Below are 15,973 nucleotides of genomic sequence, written 5' to 3'. Positions count from 1 at the left end.
ATCTGATTGCTTGTAGTTTCTGATTGGTCATGTCCATGTAAGGTAAACTTCCTCCAGGATCTAGCTATCATCATCTTGGGTGTAGTCCTGGATGGAGGCGCCATCTTAGCTACACAAGCTTCACTCGATGGGAGGGGGAGCTGCTAGCCGCCATTTTGAGTAAGGAAAAAAAAAAGCATATTTACATGTACAAAAATAGACATAGAAAAATAGACATTTTATCTAATCCATCACAGAAGGATTACACTTGAAGATACTTATTCACTTCACTGGTGTTTCATATTGAAGATTATGGACTTGTTTTCACTATATCAATTTATTGAATTCACACAATATTATTATATTATTTTATTAGCGCAACTTTCTTTTTCCCGCTGTTTTACTTTGTGTTGTCACACATATTGTTGCCGCTTAATTTTGTAAGCGCAGTTATTCTTCCTGTTTAACAATATTCACATAAATGCATATAATACAGTGCCTTGCGAAAGTATTCGGCCCCCTTGAACTTTTCAACCTTTTGCCACATTTCAGGCTTCAAACATAAAGATATAAAACTGTAATTTTTTGTGAAGAATCGACAACAAGTGGGACACAATCATGAAGTGGAACGAAATTTTTGGGATATTTCAAACCTTTTTAACAAATAAAAAAATGAAAAATTGGGCGTGCAAAATTATTCAGCCCCTTTACTTTCAGTGCAGCAAACTCTCTCCAAAAGTTCAGTGAGGATCTCTGAATGATCCAATGTTGACCTAAATGACTAATGATTATAAATAGAATCCTCCTGTGTGTAATCAAGTCTCCGTATAAATGCACCTGCACTGTGATAGTCTCAGAGGTCCGTTTAAAGCGAAGAGAGCATCATGAAGAACAAGGAACACACCAGGCAGGTCCGAGATACTGTTGTGGAGAAGTTTAAAGCCGAATTTGGATACAAAAAGATTTCCCAAGCTTTAAACATCCCAAGGAGCATTGTGCAAGCGATAATATTGAAATGGAAGGAGTATCAGACCACTGCAAATCTATGAAGACCTGGCCGTACCTCTAAACTTTCAGCTCATACAAGGAGAAGACTAATCAGAGATGCAGCCAAGAGGCCCATGATCACTCTGGATGAACTGCAGAGATCTACAGCTGAAGTGGGAGACTCTGTCCATAGGACAACAATCAGTCGTATACTGCACAAATCTGGCCTTTATGGAAGAGTGGCAAGAAGAAAGCCATTTCTTAAAGATATCCATAAAAAGTGTAATTTAAAGTTTGCCACAAGCCACCTGGGAGACACCAAACATGTGGAAGAAGGTGCTCTGGTCAGATGAAACCAAAATCAAACTTTTTGGCAACAATGCAAAATGTTATGTTTGGCGTAAAAGCAAAAACGCTCTCCATCCAACCTCACTGAGCTCGAGCTGTTTTGCAAGGAGGAATGGGCAAAAATGTCAGTCTCTCGATGTGCAAAACTGATAGAGACATACCCCAAGCGACTTACAGCTGTAATCGCAGCAAAAGGTGGTGCTACAAAGTATTAACTTAAGGGGGCTGAATAATTTTGCACGCCCAATTTTTCTGTTTTTTATTTGTTAAAAAAGTTTGAAATATCCAATAAATTTCGTTCCACTTCATGATTCTGTCCCACTTGTTGATTCTTCACAAAAAATTACAGTTTTATATCTTTATGTTTGAAGCCTGAAATGTGGCAAAAGGTTGAAAAGTTCAAAGGGGCCGAATACTTTCGCAAGGCACTGTATATACACAGTACCACAGGATATGTATTCTTACAGACTGCGTTCTGATCTGTGCATCAGACTTGCACAGATGTGCACTCCAGGATGCGTGTTGAGGTCCACCTGTTATTGATTTTGAACAAGGCGCCTGCACGGATTGGTACTACCGTGTGAATGGGGCCTTAAAGAAAAGGTCAGTCCACTTGTACTCTTCGGTTCTCTCAAAACCAGGAAACCGTTTCATAAGTCTCTCTTGAAACAATTAGGTGGACAAAATGTATCTGATACAACGGTGTATAAGTCTATTTCACTGTTTGCAAGGCGAAGCCAGTGCAGAATGGCACAAAACCACGGGTATGTTAAATGGCATTCTATCACCTATTACATGTTTCCTGCTGTAATTCAGACAGTCTAATCCCCTGATATCTGGACTGGGATTCCCATGATCCAGATTCAAGTGGAGGTCTGCTCATGCATGGTGAAATGCTATGCAGAAAACATCTGCGGAAGTTGCGGGATGTCAGGTTGTAGAGCAGGGGAGTCAGACAAGCACTGGCATAATAGAAGCAATTGGTGATTGGTTGCAATGTGATATAGGAACGGTAGTAACTCTCTGTCCATTGATCCTTAGAACGCAGTATAGTCATCAGCCGTCGTGCCTGGAATGGTAGCCAGCATATAGCTAGCACACCCACAATCCAACCTGAAAGTAGAAAATAATAGTTATATTACACATGAAGAACTACTGTATAAGCCCCAAGATATACTGTATTCTTCAAACTCAGATAAAAAGGGGGGGGGGGTATTTACATATACCATTTAGGTTGAATTTTCCTTAAAAAATAGGAGCTTTCCTAAAATGATTTGTTCTGGTTCTCTGGTGCCTTCCTTCAGTGAATCAGTGAAAATATAAATTTTTCAAACTCACACTGATGACTTGTTTTAGAGGTGCAGGGTCTGGGGCTTTCAACCTTATGACGTTCTACTGATTTTTTCAGTGGGAACAGGGGGGGGGGGGGGACGAAGTTCTGGCACCTCCAGCACTGAATGTATGAAACAGCAAGGAGTGTTGGGGTGTGATGGAAGGTCTACTAATGCCGGCTCCTGGGGGATCTATTGTTGCTGGTGGGTGATTTTTTGTTACTGGAGGGTCAATTGTTGCTGGAAGGGATCTACTGTTTAGGGAGGGGTCTACTGTTTCTGGCTGCTGGAGAGTCTATTGATGTTGGCTGCTGGGAGATCTGTTGTTGCTGCTGGGGTCTGTTGTTGCAAACAAACTTCCGTTTGTTTGCAACAAGCAGTGCAAATTAGCTGTAATCATGTGCAGTGGGGCCAATTAGAATGAACATAGCCACCCTCTAATAGGAAGTCAGATAACAGAAGCAAAAAAAAGGAATTTGGAGGAGGTTAAGAGCAATAGAAGAAAATACCTCCCAACCATCTCTGATTCCGAAGGATCGTCCTGAGATTTCAAGTAAATCATCACCATCAATATGGGATGGAGTCCCCGATCCCCATGGCGGAATAAGTGGCAGGGTAGTTGCAGTTCAGCCCCATCCTGGGTATAACTCCAGCTGCAGCCACAGCATGTGTACACCCCTAGCTGCTGCCTCTGCAGCTAAAGGGGGAGAAGTTGGGGGTGGTAAAAACAGCTCAACCATGTGGTTTTACCGCCCCTCCAAACTGACATGTAAACAAGTCCTTGGTTCACATCTGTGTGGCTGTGTGCTGCGTGTAGAGCAGCTCATTCATTTCAATTGGCTTCCATACCCGCAGAAATGCAGGGAAAGAAGTCCCCGACCCATTTTTTTTAAATTTAGCTGCACCAAAAACACCCTATGCTTGCCAATATATGGGGTACCATTAAAAATGAATGGCACCCCCTAATGGGCAGAGCATTTGTCTGTGTGTCAGGAACGAGCGCGATTTTGCGTGTGTTCTGCAACACACAGTAACGTGATCCAAAGCCTTGGCCAGGGGTGCCTCAAGACCAAAAATACTTTTCAAGGGTGCCCCGACTAGAAAAAGGTTGAAAAACACTGATATAGAGTATGCAACACTTATATTAGACACTCTACATACCTCGAAATCTATACATACAGGTATAAACAAAGCCAATCACAGTTATTATCCTAAGACCAGCTGTTGTTGTCAATCCCTTCAATAGATGGGGTAGTCCCCATGGGCTTTGTCCATAGCTCATCAGAGGCCCAGTTTGGCCAATATGTATATCCAAAAAGAAAAAAATGGATATCTAGAAGTAAAAGATTGTTGAATAGTACTATTTCTAGCCATGGTATAACTGAGTATATAGGGGGTATATTGTTCGAAGACAGGTATCTATAGCGGGGCAAATGACTGGGTTAAAAGATATTATATAATATGGGTCCCTTATTATTCCCAACGTCACCCCTATTTCCCAAGTAATGCCCCAGGTACTGAGGAAGATTGTCCTCTCCTGGCCATCATAATTTAACCACAGCCACTTTTTAACCACCAGACCATTCAGACTTGGAAATGCATCAAACCATCAGACTCCCATGTGCTGTAAATAGTATATTCATAGAACAGTGCAAAAACTGACACCCAAAGGCACCCCAAAAAAACGACATAAAAGAATATTGATTTTATTTGTAAAAAAGTAGGTAACTGGGCGTTACCATACTCATACGGTCATAAAAAAACTTGTGTATGTAACATAATACGGCTCAGGGTGTAGCTAAGACAAATCTCATCCCTAGGTCATACTGTTGACAAAGTTGCATAAATCTTTATATTTGTCATTGGTATGACCTAGGGATGAGGTTTGTTTTAGCTACACCCTGAGCCATATTATGTTACATACACGTGCTGAGTTTTCTGAGCGTGTGAGTATGGTAACTCCCAGTTATCTACTTTTTGTATGAATAGAATGAAGATTCTTTTATGTAATTTTTGTTTTTGTCTTTTTGAGTGCTGTGCAGTGGTGGCCTGTCCATTAGGGGTGCAGGGGCGCCGCCCCCCCCCCCCTATCCAATGCATCAGGCCCCCTAATCTACATGCAGAGCTCCAGACGCATGGATTCCAATAGGGAATTTTTATTTTTTTTTGAAGCACGTGATTAGAGCCAGAGGCTGTAATAGGCTCGGGGCATAGAGCACTGCGCACTGAGCCCACCCAGTTGTATGGCAATAGAGAATGAATATTTGCTATTGTCACACTGACTCTCCTCCCAGCCAATCAGGAAGAGGGTTGTGAGACCCCTTTCCTGATTGGCTAAAAGGAAAAGCGATCTTACTGGCCATTGGCCAGGAAGAGGCCGAAGACACATGGCTGGAGGAGAAGGACAGCGGCTCAGCCATCCAGGAGCTCCTAGAAGCATCCCCGGCTCGGACAGGAGGAAGAAGGAGGTAAGGAGGCAGACTGTTCGGGAGGGGGGGGGGGGGGGGAATGTGTTGCCTGCCGACTGACAGACCGACCGACCAGGGGGGGGGGGGGTGCAGTGGTTTGCCCCCCCCCCCGAATTACTGAGTGCCAGCCGCCACTGGTGCTGTGTTTGATAATGTGTACCTACATCATTTTTTGCACTGTTCTGTGAATTCACTATTTAACCACTTGCTTAGTGGGCACTTATACCCCCTTCCTCTGCCCAGGCCAATTTTCAGCTTTCAGCGCTGTCAGACTTTGAATGACAATTGCGTGGTCATGTAGCATTGTACCCATATGGAATTTTTATAATTTTTTTTTTTTGAGACAGATAGAGATTTCTTTTTGTGGTATTAAATCACCACTGGATTTCTTATTTTTGGGTAAACAAACAAAAAAAAACACAGACATTAAAAAAAAAATTTTTGCAAATGAGTAATTTCTTGCCTTCACTGATGTGTGCTGATGAGGCTGCACTGATGTGCGCTGATGAGGTTTCACTGATGGGCACTAATAGGCTGCATTGATGAGCACTGATGAAGAGGCACTGATAAGGCTGCACTGATAGGTGACACGGATGGGAAAATGATAGGTGGCACAAATAAGGAGGCACTGGTGGGCACTGATATGCAGCACTGATGGGCACTGATGAGGCTGCACTAAAAGGTGGCACTGATAAGTGGCACTGATGGGCAATAATAGGCGACACTAACAAGGAGGCACTAATGGGCACTGATATACAGCACTGATGGGCACCAATAGGCTGCATTGATGGGCACTGATGAGGCTGCACTTAAAGGTGGCACTGATGGGCAATGGTAGGCGGCACTAATAAGGAGGCACTGATGGGCACTGATATGCAGCACTGATGGGACGCACTGATGGGCAGCACTGATGGGTCTGCACTGATAATCATGTACATGTCCCCTGTCAGAATTGACAGGTACCGGCTGTCCTCACCCCAAGCTGTGACAGCATGTGAGGAAAGAAGAGCCAATAACTAGCAACTCTGTTTATATTGTCATGAACAGTGATTGGACACAGCTGATCACGTGGTTAAGGGCTTCTGTAATTGGCCCTTTACCATGATCTGTGATCACCTGGGTTCGAGGGACACAGCGATCACAGAGCACGCTGGGGGGGCTGCTAAAGGAGCTTTGTTCCGTTAAAACGTTGATGGACCCCCATCCTGGAACAACAGAGGTAAGGAAGTGGTTAACCACACCCACTTTTTGCCACAATGAACTTCATGCACCGCAGGTCACTATCTCACTGAAGTGGCCCCTCTTTCTCATGTTCTAAATTTTGGAGGTACTTTTTGAGTTAAGAATAAATACTTTTATAAAATTTTTCTTTTTTAAATCAGAGTTTAATGTCACTTTAACAGCTATATTATGCAAACATGAACTACGTATATGACATGCCAGAAGTTGAACTGCCTTATTTAGCCAATTTTCTAATCCAGACATTCCTGTCAAACAGCACAGACAGGTTTTGACATTTTAGAAGGTATAAATTCCGTGCAAAGGTCTCTATTAGGATGGGCAAAAAGCTAAAAGGTGCAAGTGTAAATGGCGATATAAAAGTACAAGTGTGTGGTAAAAATTGTAGAAAGTATGTATAAATAATTGTAAGGCTGCAGCCTCCCAGAATATTAGTCCGGAGACTAAAGGTGATATGAGTGGAAGATGGGTATTGGCGCTGCCTTAGGTAGATAGAAAATCAGTGTATAATGTAAACATATGGAGTGAAAATACAATAAAGTGACAAGTGCAAATATTATCACAACTGATGTAGAAAAAATGTAAACATAAAGTGGTATAAAGTGACAAAGTGCAAGATGTTATTCCAACATTATAAAGTGCACATTTCTGGTGATGTTCAAATAAAGTGCTAAACAAATAAAGTGCTAGCATGCACATGCAAGAAAGTCCTTGGCTGTATAAAGCAATATGGTATGGGTGCTACAGATGCTGTAAAACCAATTCACTCTAGATTATAAAGAAACACAGTCCAAATTGGCAATGGTGTGCAACAAAAACATCCAGCTGTCTAATATGGTGAAATCTCTAGAGTCCACTGGCTACTTGCAGCGTGGGATAGTATACGCCAAGACAGGTGGAAAATCAGGTGGGAAAAAAAAACACACACTACCGGGAAGGTGAACCAGGGAGGGGTGACCCCGTGTTTGGTGGTGAGGTGCTAGGTGATCCCTTCTGGTAGAAAGACACACTCACCAGAAGCACCCACCCCACACAGGGGTATAGGGCGGGTGTGTACGAAATCACTGTATCTCCTCTCCTTATAGGTCGGTAGGTCCCTGGGGAATGGTCTCAGCGGTCCTGGCAATGGGTGATCCTGTGATGGCAGTGGGTCCTAGTATACTCTTAGGGGCCGGGGTTGTTCCGAGATATTCACCAAAGGTATCACAATCGTATGTCAGGGGACAACAAGTGAATAAGGCACATAGCGTAATAACGTCTCAGTAGGTTTATTTATGCATAGATAGAGAGGTACTCACATAAAAGGCAGGTTAAATGAGCGTGGGTACGAGTCGGGAGCGGTATGCAATCCAAGTCTCGATCTCGATTCCCCAACCGGAAGTGACGCAACACGCCGTACGCATTTCGTAATCAATACGACTGATAATGGGGTACTTTGACGCAGTGGTGGGCTTGAGCACGATATGGCCATATGGTGGGACTAAACCCCCATTTTTATTTATGGATTGTCTCCATATTTAATAGTCATTTCTTTTGCATGGTTGCGCTATTCTTTTTTAATATACATGTTGCTTGGTCCATAGCTGCACCGGCTTTAAATATACATGTTCAGGGTTTGCTCCCCCCAATTTTTTGCTTGTTTATTATGTATTCGGTCTGACCAGACTTCTGAGGTCGAGCATCCCACCCCCCACACACACCTGTCCTCTATCAGAGTCCATGTAACGCTCATGCGTTTTTGTTAGTGGATGGATTTGCAGCTGCAGAATTGTCACACTCAGTAGTCGTGTAGAGATTCTGTTGAACAAACATATCCAACTCTCAGGACTTCATCACTGTGCACAGCCTGTTTATGCAATATACATACACTCAATCTGATGTTAATGGAGGGATAGTATATGTGAGAGTATATAGGTGAGAGACAGGCTATAGTATGGTGAGCACCTAGGAGTAGTATTAGGAGAGTGTTTAGGTGATGGTAGTAAGCAGATAGGTTCTAATGTCAAGTATAGTGCAGATGGTAGGGGACAGCAGATGGAGTATACAAGACAGAGTAACCTAGTGCAAGGATAGTTGATGGTAGTCCCAAGAGCTAACAGTCTATGCAGATGATAGGAAATAGCTTAGATAGAGATAGTCCTGGTATATGCAGTAGATGACAGTAGAAGTGCAGGTTAGTAAGGAATCCCCTGTGGGGTACTTATCACTAGATAGGTAGTAGTAACAAAGTTCAGTAGTGAGAGGTGATCCAGTAGCGAGATACGGATCGTCAGCGAGGTTCCGGTTCAGTTCAGGCAAAGGGAATAGCCAGCAGCTCCAGCTTCGCAAGAGAAGGTACGGTGAACATGCGGTTTGAACGAGCAATGAGTGAGAGAAAGCCGGCGATTGAAATAGCCGCTCATATCGGCGCTCGGCGATGATGTCATTGCCCTTAAAGGTGTATGCGTCCCATTTGGATAGCAAGATGGGACGCAATATTAAGAGAGAAATGTGGAAATAAGGGTACCAAAGGTACCAGAACATTACAGTCCACCATCAAGTAGATATAGGAGGAGTCTCTTGTAGTGCATTAGCACATCCATCCCAGCAAGGAGTGTTATCTCCAAGGGTTAGAGAGGCTGGATTCACCCCTTTTTTATAAATAGTGTAGGACCCACCGATAATGGGGTACTTTGACGCAGTGGTGGGCTTGAGCACGATATGGCCATATGGTGGGACCATATCCCCATTTTTATTTATGGATTGTCTCCATATTTAATAGTCATTTCTTTTGCATGGTTGCGCTATTCTTTTTTAATATACCACTTTATATGTTTACATTTTTTCTACATCAGTTGTGATAATATTTGCACTTGTCACTTTATTGTATTTTCACTCCATATGTTTACATTATACACTGATTTTCTATCTACCTAAGGCAGCGCCAATACCCATCTTCCACTCACAGGTTTTGACATTTTATTCTGCCGCAGTTAAAGCAATACAGCCAGAGGCGTAACTAGAACATTCAGGGCCCCGGTGCAAGAAACCATGAAGGGCCCCCTGGACCCCTGGCCGGGGCCCTTCCCTTTAAGCCTGGGGCTCTTCCCACTGATCCTGGGGCCCTTTACTCTCCTTGCGGGGCCCTTTATTATGGTCCCGCAGCAGGACCCTTTCACAAGTTCTGCAGTGAGCCCCCTTCCTGCCATCCAGGGGAGCACACAGGGGCCCAGAGACAGCAGTGAACTGGACAGGAGGAGTGGCGAGGGGGCAGAGATATATAGTAACTAAGTAGAACTACTTCACTACTGTACTTAAGTACCGAAAGGCGGTATCTGTACTTTCCTAGAGTAGAATTTTTTTCTCCTACTTCCACTTTTACTTCACTACATTTTTTCGATGATTTCAATACTTCTACTCCGATATTTTTTTTTTGTGCTGCATAGTTACTCGTTACAATTATAAAAATGACCACTGCCAGAACAGTAGATGGCAGGTTTCATGAAGCTCAAAACATGTGTATTATCAGCGCATACGAAAAGCTACTGTATGTATAAATAAAAGCTGCATTTGAAATAATAAAAAACAATATGATGTTCAAACTTTTCACTTCTTTCTTTAATAACTACATAACACAGTACTTGTACTTTTACTTTCAGTACTTGAGTAGCATTTTTTTTTTTCAAAACTACTGGTACTTTTACTTTCAGTACTTGAGTAGCAAAATGTTTAAAAAAACTACTTGCAATACTTAAGTACAAAAAATGTTGAATACTTTAGTACTTCTACTCAAGTCACTTTTTGATCGAGCACTTCCACTTCTACTCAAGTATGGGTTTCGAGTACTTTATACAACTCTGCGAGGGGGGGGCATATAGAGGAACCAATCTCCATTATTTTCCTCCTGCAGCTACAGGAGGAAAAATGAGGACAGTGAATTCTCTATATGCTGACCCCCCGCCGCCCCTCCTATCCAGGTGTACAGGGGAGCCGCACAGGCCCCCTGGAGCATGGGGCCCGGTTGCAATTGCAACCCCTGCAACCCCTGTAGTTAGGCCCCTGAATACAGCTTGGTGAAGGACTAACTCACCCTGTGACTAGATGGCAAAGAATAGCAAAACGCTGATAAGAGAGCTCTCTGGGGAATATAGCAAAGCCCATTTGGCTTTCACTACATCCTTTCACCGTTTTAATGGCGGTGTGACGGGAACTAGAGAAAAGCTAATATAAAGACAGACTGAGGTTCTATTTTTAAAAATTTCAGGATGTTTTAATGAATGCATTACTTGACTAAGTAGAATGTTTTTTATATTTGCTTTAACCACTTCAGCCCCAGAAGGTTTTACCCCCTTAACCACTAGCCAACTGCTCACAGTAATCCTACTGCAGCAGTGCAGCTCTCCTGGGTCCAGCAACATAAACTTACGTCGCTGGAGTTCATGTGATTCCGGTGGCGCGCTCCCGCAGTGTTTAGACACAGCGGGAGTCGGGCCAGGGGAGGAGAGGCGGCGATTGCTGCCTCCATCCCCCGATCGACGTGGAAATGGTGAGAAGACCCGCTTGCTTATGTAAACAAAGCAGGTGGATCTTCTCAGTGACAGACAGGGAGAGATCACAGGATTCAGCATAGCTCAACCTGCGATCTCTGTCTCTGTCACAGAGCCCCACCCCCCCACAACACCCATTGATCACCCACACTGTTAACCCCTTCCCTGCCAGTGTCATTATTACAGTAACAGTGCATATTTTTTAGCACTGATTACTGTAGTAATGTCACTGGTCCCCCCAAAAGTGTCAAAAATGTCAATCAGGGGTCCGATCTGTCCGCCGCAGATCGCCGCCATTACCAGTAAAAAAAAAAAAAACAATAAAAATTACAGAAATCTTTCCCGTAGTTAGTAAACGCAATAACTTTTGCGCAAACCAATCAAAATAAAATTTTTTTTGGGAATGTCATATAGCAGAACGTAAAAAATATTGTTTTTTTTTTCGAAATTGTCGTTTTTTTTTTTGTTTATAGCGCAAAAATTTATAATCACACAGGTGATCAAATACCACCAAAAGAAAGCTCTATTTGTGGGGGAAAAGGGACGTAAATTTCATTTGGGTACAGCGTCGCACGACCGCTAAAATAACGAAGCGCCGGATCGCAAAATAGGGCCTGGTCAGGAAGGGGGTAAAATCTTCCGGGGCTGAAGTGGTTAAGGACCAGGCCATTTTTTGCGATACGGCACTGCGTTAATTTTTTTTTTTTTTTAATTCTTTTAATATGGCAAAGCCTCTCAGATACAACATATGAACTTATCACTGTACATTGTTCTGTTTAATTATAACTGCAGTGAATCAACGCTAGTTTGGGAAATAAATCTCATAGAAAAACCCGAATGTAGAGCAGGGGTGTCAAACTTGATTTCATTGTGGGCCGCATCAGCATTATGGTAGCCCTCAAAGGGCCGGTTGTATCTGTAAGGCTATATGTCTAGAGCACCACCTCCCCCTACATCAGAAGTCAAGGGCCCCCCACCCTTCCTGACATCACAATGGGGGCAGAGCTGGGAAGTAGAAAGTGCAGGGTCTGGAGGAGGACCAGAAGGGAGCTGGAGTCTTCTGAATGCTGAGACCAGGGGAGGGGTGGAGATGAGGGGGGGGGGGGGGGGCTGCTGCTTTTTCCACCTGCGGTCCCAGCTAACCAATGACTGCTTATAGTGGCGGCCTGACGGTCCGGGCGGAAGCATCGTGCGGTCCGTTCTTGGACTGCGGCCCGCCATTTAATGATGCCTGATCTTCTATAGGGTCTGTTAAATGGCTATACAACAAGGACAGTGTGTGTCTGGAAGGTTCTCCCTTCCTACATAAGGATTCAAATGAAGTAAGATTACAAGGAATATAATTCACTTTCTGAAAAGTCTGCAGAAAGCGCCCAAGTTGGTTAGTGCTCAGGGTATCCAGGGGTGGATCTGAGAGGCTGAAAACATCTGCGAGGTCTACCCTGTGGCCAGACATCCATCAGAAGGGATTTCCCTTGTTGGTTCAGCCTTCTAATCTCGCCACAATGAGCCCGGGAATTAAATCAGGGTTACCTACAATGGGCATTATAGGGGACACTGCGTTAATTTAACTGACAATTGCGCAGTCATGCGAAGCTTTACCCAAATAAAATTGATGTCCTTTTTTCCCACAAATAGAGCTTTCTTTGGTGGTATTTGTTCACCTCTGCGTTTTTTATTTTTTTTTTGCTATAAACAAAAAAAGAGCGACACTTTTGAAAACCAAAAAAAAAAAAAAAAAAACTTTACAAGCCTTAAAGCCTTAAAATATATGGCAATTTTTTTTTAGTTTTGGATATGATGGGAAGGAGCTTATTGCTGCCTGTGTCCCCAGTAGGAACATTCACCACTCTGTTTGCCCTAGTGACCATTGTTAAACAGAAAGGGAAAACCAAAATTTTAGGTTGGATTTATACAATTTCCATAGCATGTGCTGGCACATGTTTAATGCATTCAAGTTGACATGCAATGACATTCTTTTTTAATGCTTTGCATTGATGGTGGTTTTTTTTTATTTTTTTGGTTACAGGTTGAGCCAAAATCATTTTTTTTACATTTCTTAAACGTGTTGCAGCACACTGTGGTGTTGTAATGCACTTCTGTGCATTTAAATGCAGCATATTTTATTTTTACCCAGCAAATACTCGTGCATTGTGTTTATGTGATCCAAAGGCCCGTACACACGTACCGATTGTCGGCCGAAAATGTTCGGCCGCCGAACGATCGGCCGATTTTCGGCTTGTTAGTATGATGCCTCCGACAGCCGACAGCGCACTTTCGGCCGAAAAGAATCTGTCTTGCAAGCATGAAAATTTTTGTATGTCGACACCAGAGCGGCCGATTGTTCGCCAGTCAGTACAGAATTCGGCCGACAGACAGCAGATTTGCAAGACTGGGCATGCTCAGAAAAGAAAAAAGACAAGGAAAGTTAACCATTACATGACATCACTTCTGCAGTCGGCTGTAGTCGGCGGACAAAATTCTTGGGCAGTCTTTTGCACTTTTCAACAGACACTGACAGCCCTGGATAAAAGACGGCCGATCGTTCGGCCGACGATCGGTACGTGTGTACGGGGCTTTAGTCTTTTGGAAAAATGTTGGCTTGTTGCATTTGGTTTGAGTTTTGACTCAACCCATGTTGTGTGAATAGAGCTGTCATCAGAACAAGAGATGAGACCCTACTGTCCCAGAATGTTGCTGTTTCACATGGTCGTCTCCAGATGTCTCTTGGGATATCTTTTGTGTTTTTCATGCATATTCTAATGTTCTAATGTTCTTTTTTTTTTTTCCATCTTGATATTTGGTCATGTATCATTGCTCTTGACGATATTGTATGCCTTTTCCACTTCAATAAATAAAGAATTTGAAAAAAAAAAAAAAAAGAACAAGAGATGAGGCTAAAGCCAGCCATCAATGGATCGAATCTCAGCTGGTTCAGTAGGGACTGGCCAAGATTCGGTCCATCTTTTATATTTGGTCATGTATCATTGCTCTTGACGATATTGTATGCCTTTTCCACTTCAATAAATAAAGAATTTGAAAAAAAAGAACAAGAGATGAGGCTAAAGCCAGTCATCAATGGATCGAATCTCAGCTGGTTCAGTAGGGACTGGCCAAGATTCGGTCCATCTTTTATATTTGGTCATGTATCATTGCTCTTGACGATATTGTATGCCTTTTCCACTTCAATAAATAAAGAATTTAAAAAAAAAAAAGAACAAGAGATGAGGCTAAAGCCAGCCATCAATGGATCGAATCTCAGCTGGTTCAGCAGGGACTGGCTAAGATTCGGTCCATCGTTGGGAAGGCTGGTTGTACTAAAGTCGATCCAGTACAACCAGCCTGTCACATTTCTTGCATGCAATAACTGCTGCCAGCTACAGCAGTGACCATAGTGTTCTACTGGCAGGGAAGGCTCCCTACGCTCTCCCCTGGCAGAACACAATAGCTCTGCGGGGAGGATTCCCCCATTAACACATTCAGTTGAGCAATTTCCTTCCAGAGGTGGAAGGAAAGAAAATTGCATAATCTATGAGCTGCTTAAATCTTCCAATGTGGATACCTGTTCCCCTGACTACTGTATAGGATGGAAGCCCTCCTTATATTTTCCTCTGACTTCTTGTTGCATCTTTAGGTTAAAGAAAATCTCCCCATCTAAACGCATGGTTAAAAATAATCTGACAGGGTTTTAAACCCTTCCTCACTCTTTCCAACATAAAAAAATTAAGTAATTTGACTAGTACTCACCGAGAAAATTAGCATTTTGCCGGCGCACTGCTGTATGACCACCAGAGAAACGGCCCAATAGCTGAATGGATCCATTTGGTCTTGTGATTTCTAGACTTGTATTACCCTGCAAAGCTCTCCTCATTCTCCAGCAAGTTACAACCACCACTATCAACACTGTTAGATACATTAGGAAGGATATGCAGACACTTGTAGTAAAGAGTCCCATCCACTGTCGTAGTGGAGTGCACACCTGCACTTCAAAGGGCTCCTCCTTGATACCTTTCACATTAATAGTTTCCAAGCCTATTGAAAACAGCGTGGGCAGCCCAGCCAAAAAAGAAATTAGCCATAGTAAACATACCCGAAGGCGCATCCTTGAGGACTGACGCAGATGGAGGCTTAGCGGTTGGCAAGTGGCACGGTGTCTCTCACAGCTTAAGGACAACACATTAAAAATTGCAGAGTAACAGAGCACTTCCCACAGGTAGTAGAAGCCAGAACAGCCAATCGCTCCAAGTGGCCATGGGAAGGGGCTCCAGATGCTGCCATATAACTCAGCTGGAATGCCAAGTGCCAGCTGTAAAATATCACAGGATGCCAGGCTGCACATGTGATGATTCAGGGAGGTCTGAACTCCACGCCGACCACGTATGCTCTGCAGTACTCTAATAACTAGAGTGTTCCCTAGGATTCCAAGCAGAAGCAGTAGGATATAAACCAATGTCACTAAAGTCTTGGCACAGTTACTGAGCTTGACTGGTGTCTCATGGGCTGCTCTTACTGGAGGCATTGGTATAGGAAGGTCCAGGCTGGCAGTACAAAAAAACAGCGTCTTAATCCAGAAAAAAACAAGTACATTCGAAGACCTTATCTTTATCTCATATCAGCCTGTGGATAAATAGGTTTTCGGATTTAAGCCTATATGTCCAAGGTAATTATCAACCAGTCAGTTTCCAGTTCATGTCCCTTTTCACAGAAGAGGCTGCTACAATTAGTTGCTGGGGTAATCTGGAGTCAGATATAGCTTCTCTTCTCTGGGACATCAGTATCTTTCTGTTGCTGAGCTCTTGCTAAGAAAGACGTCACTCCATCATATCAACTCATCGCTGAATCTTCCAATAGCTATGGATGAATTTCTGATGTTTTTCCGCCGGCATACCCACTTTGTGAAGTTTTTATGCGTCAGTCTATTTCTATGGTTCTGCTTTTTGCTTCTTCTGTTTATTCTTTAGATCTTTTTATTATAACACCCTGCTTCCTTTACTGAGCTTACTTCAGAGAGGGGATAACAGGATGTTAGTGTTAGAGGTTTCAGAACTAAACGTTACTCGCTAGGTCATAGATCCTTCACACAAGTGTGTTTATT

General features: G+C 43.1%; 1 protein-coding gene across 1 annotated transcript; it reads right to left on the bottom strand.

Annotated features, from left to right (window-relative positions):
- Window positions 1–2,081: 2,081 nt before the first annotated feature.
- LOC309567626 (G-protein coupled receptor 39-like) lies at window positions 2,082–15,397 on the bottom strand (the record flags this gene model as incomplete). The annotated part of the gene is made up of 2 exons (XM_082273041.1): window positions 2,082–2,427; window positions 14,626–15,397. 2 exons carry the CDS (start codon window positions 15,395–15,397, stop codon window positions 2,099–2,101), a joined length of 1,101 nt encoding a protein of 366 aa, XP_082129167.1. The 3' UTR covers window positions 2,082–2,098.
- Between the last annotated feature and the right edge of the window lie 576 nt (window positions 15,398–15,973).

This window comes from Pelophylax lessonae (assembly GCF_965119305.1).
Source record: "Pelophylax lessonae genome assembly, chromosome: 11".
Taxonomy (NCBI): Eukaryota; Metazoa; Chordata; class Amphibia; order Anura; family Ranidae; genus Pelophylax; species Pelophylax lessonae.
This window is presented reverse-complemented; position numbering and strand designations above follow the sequence as displayed.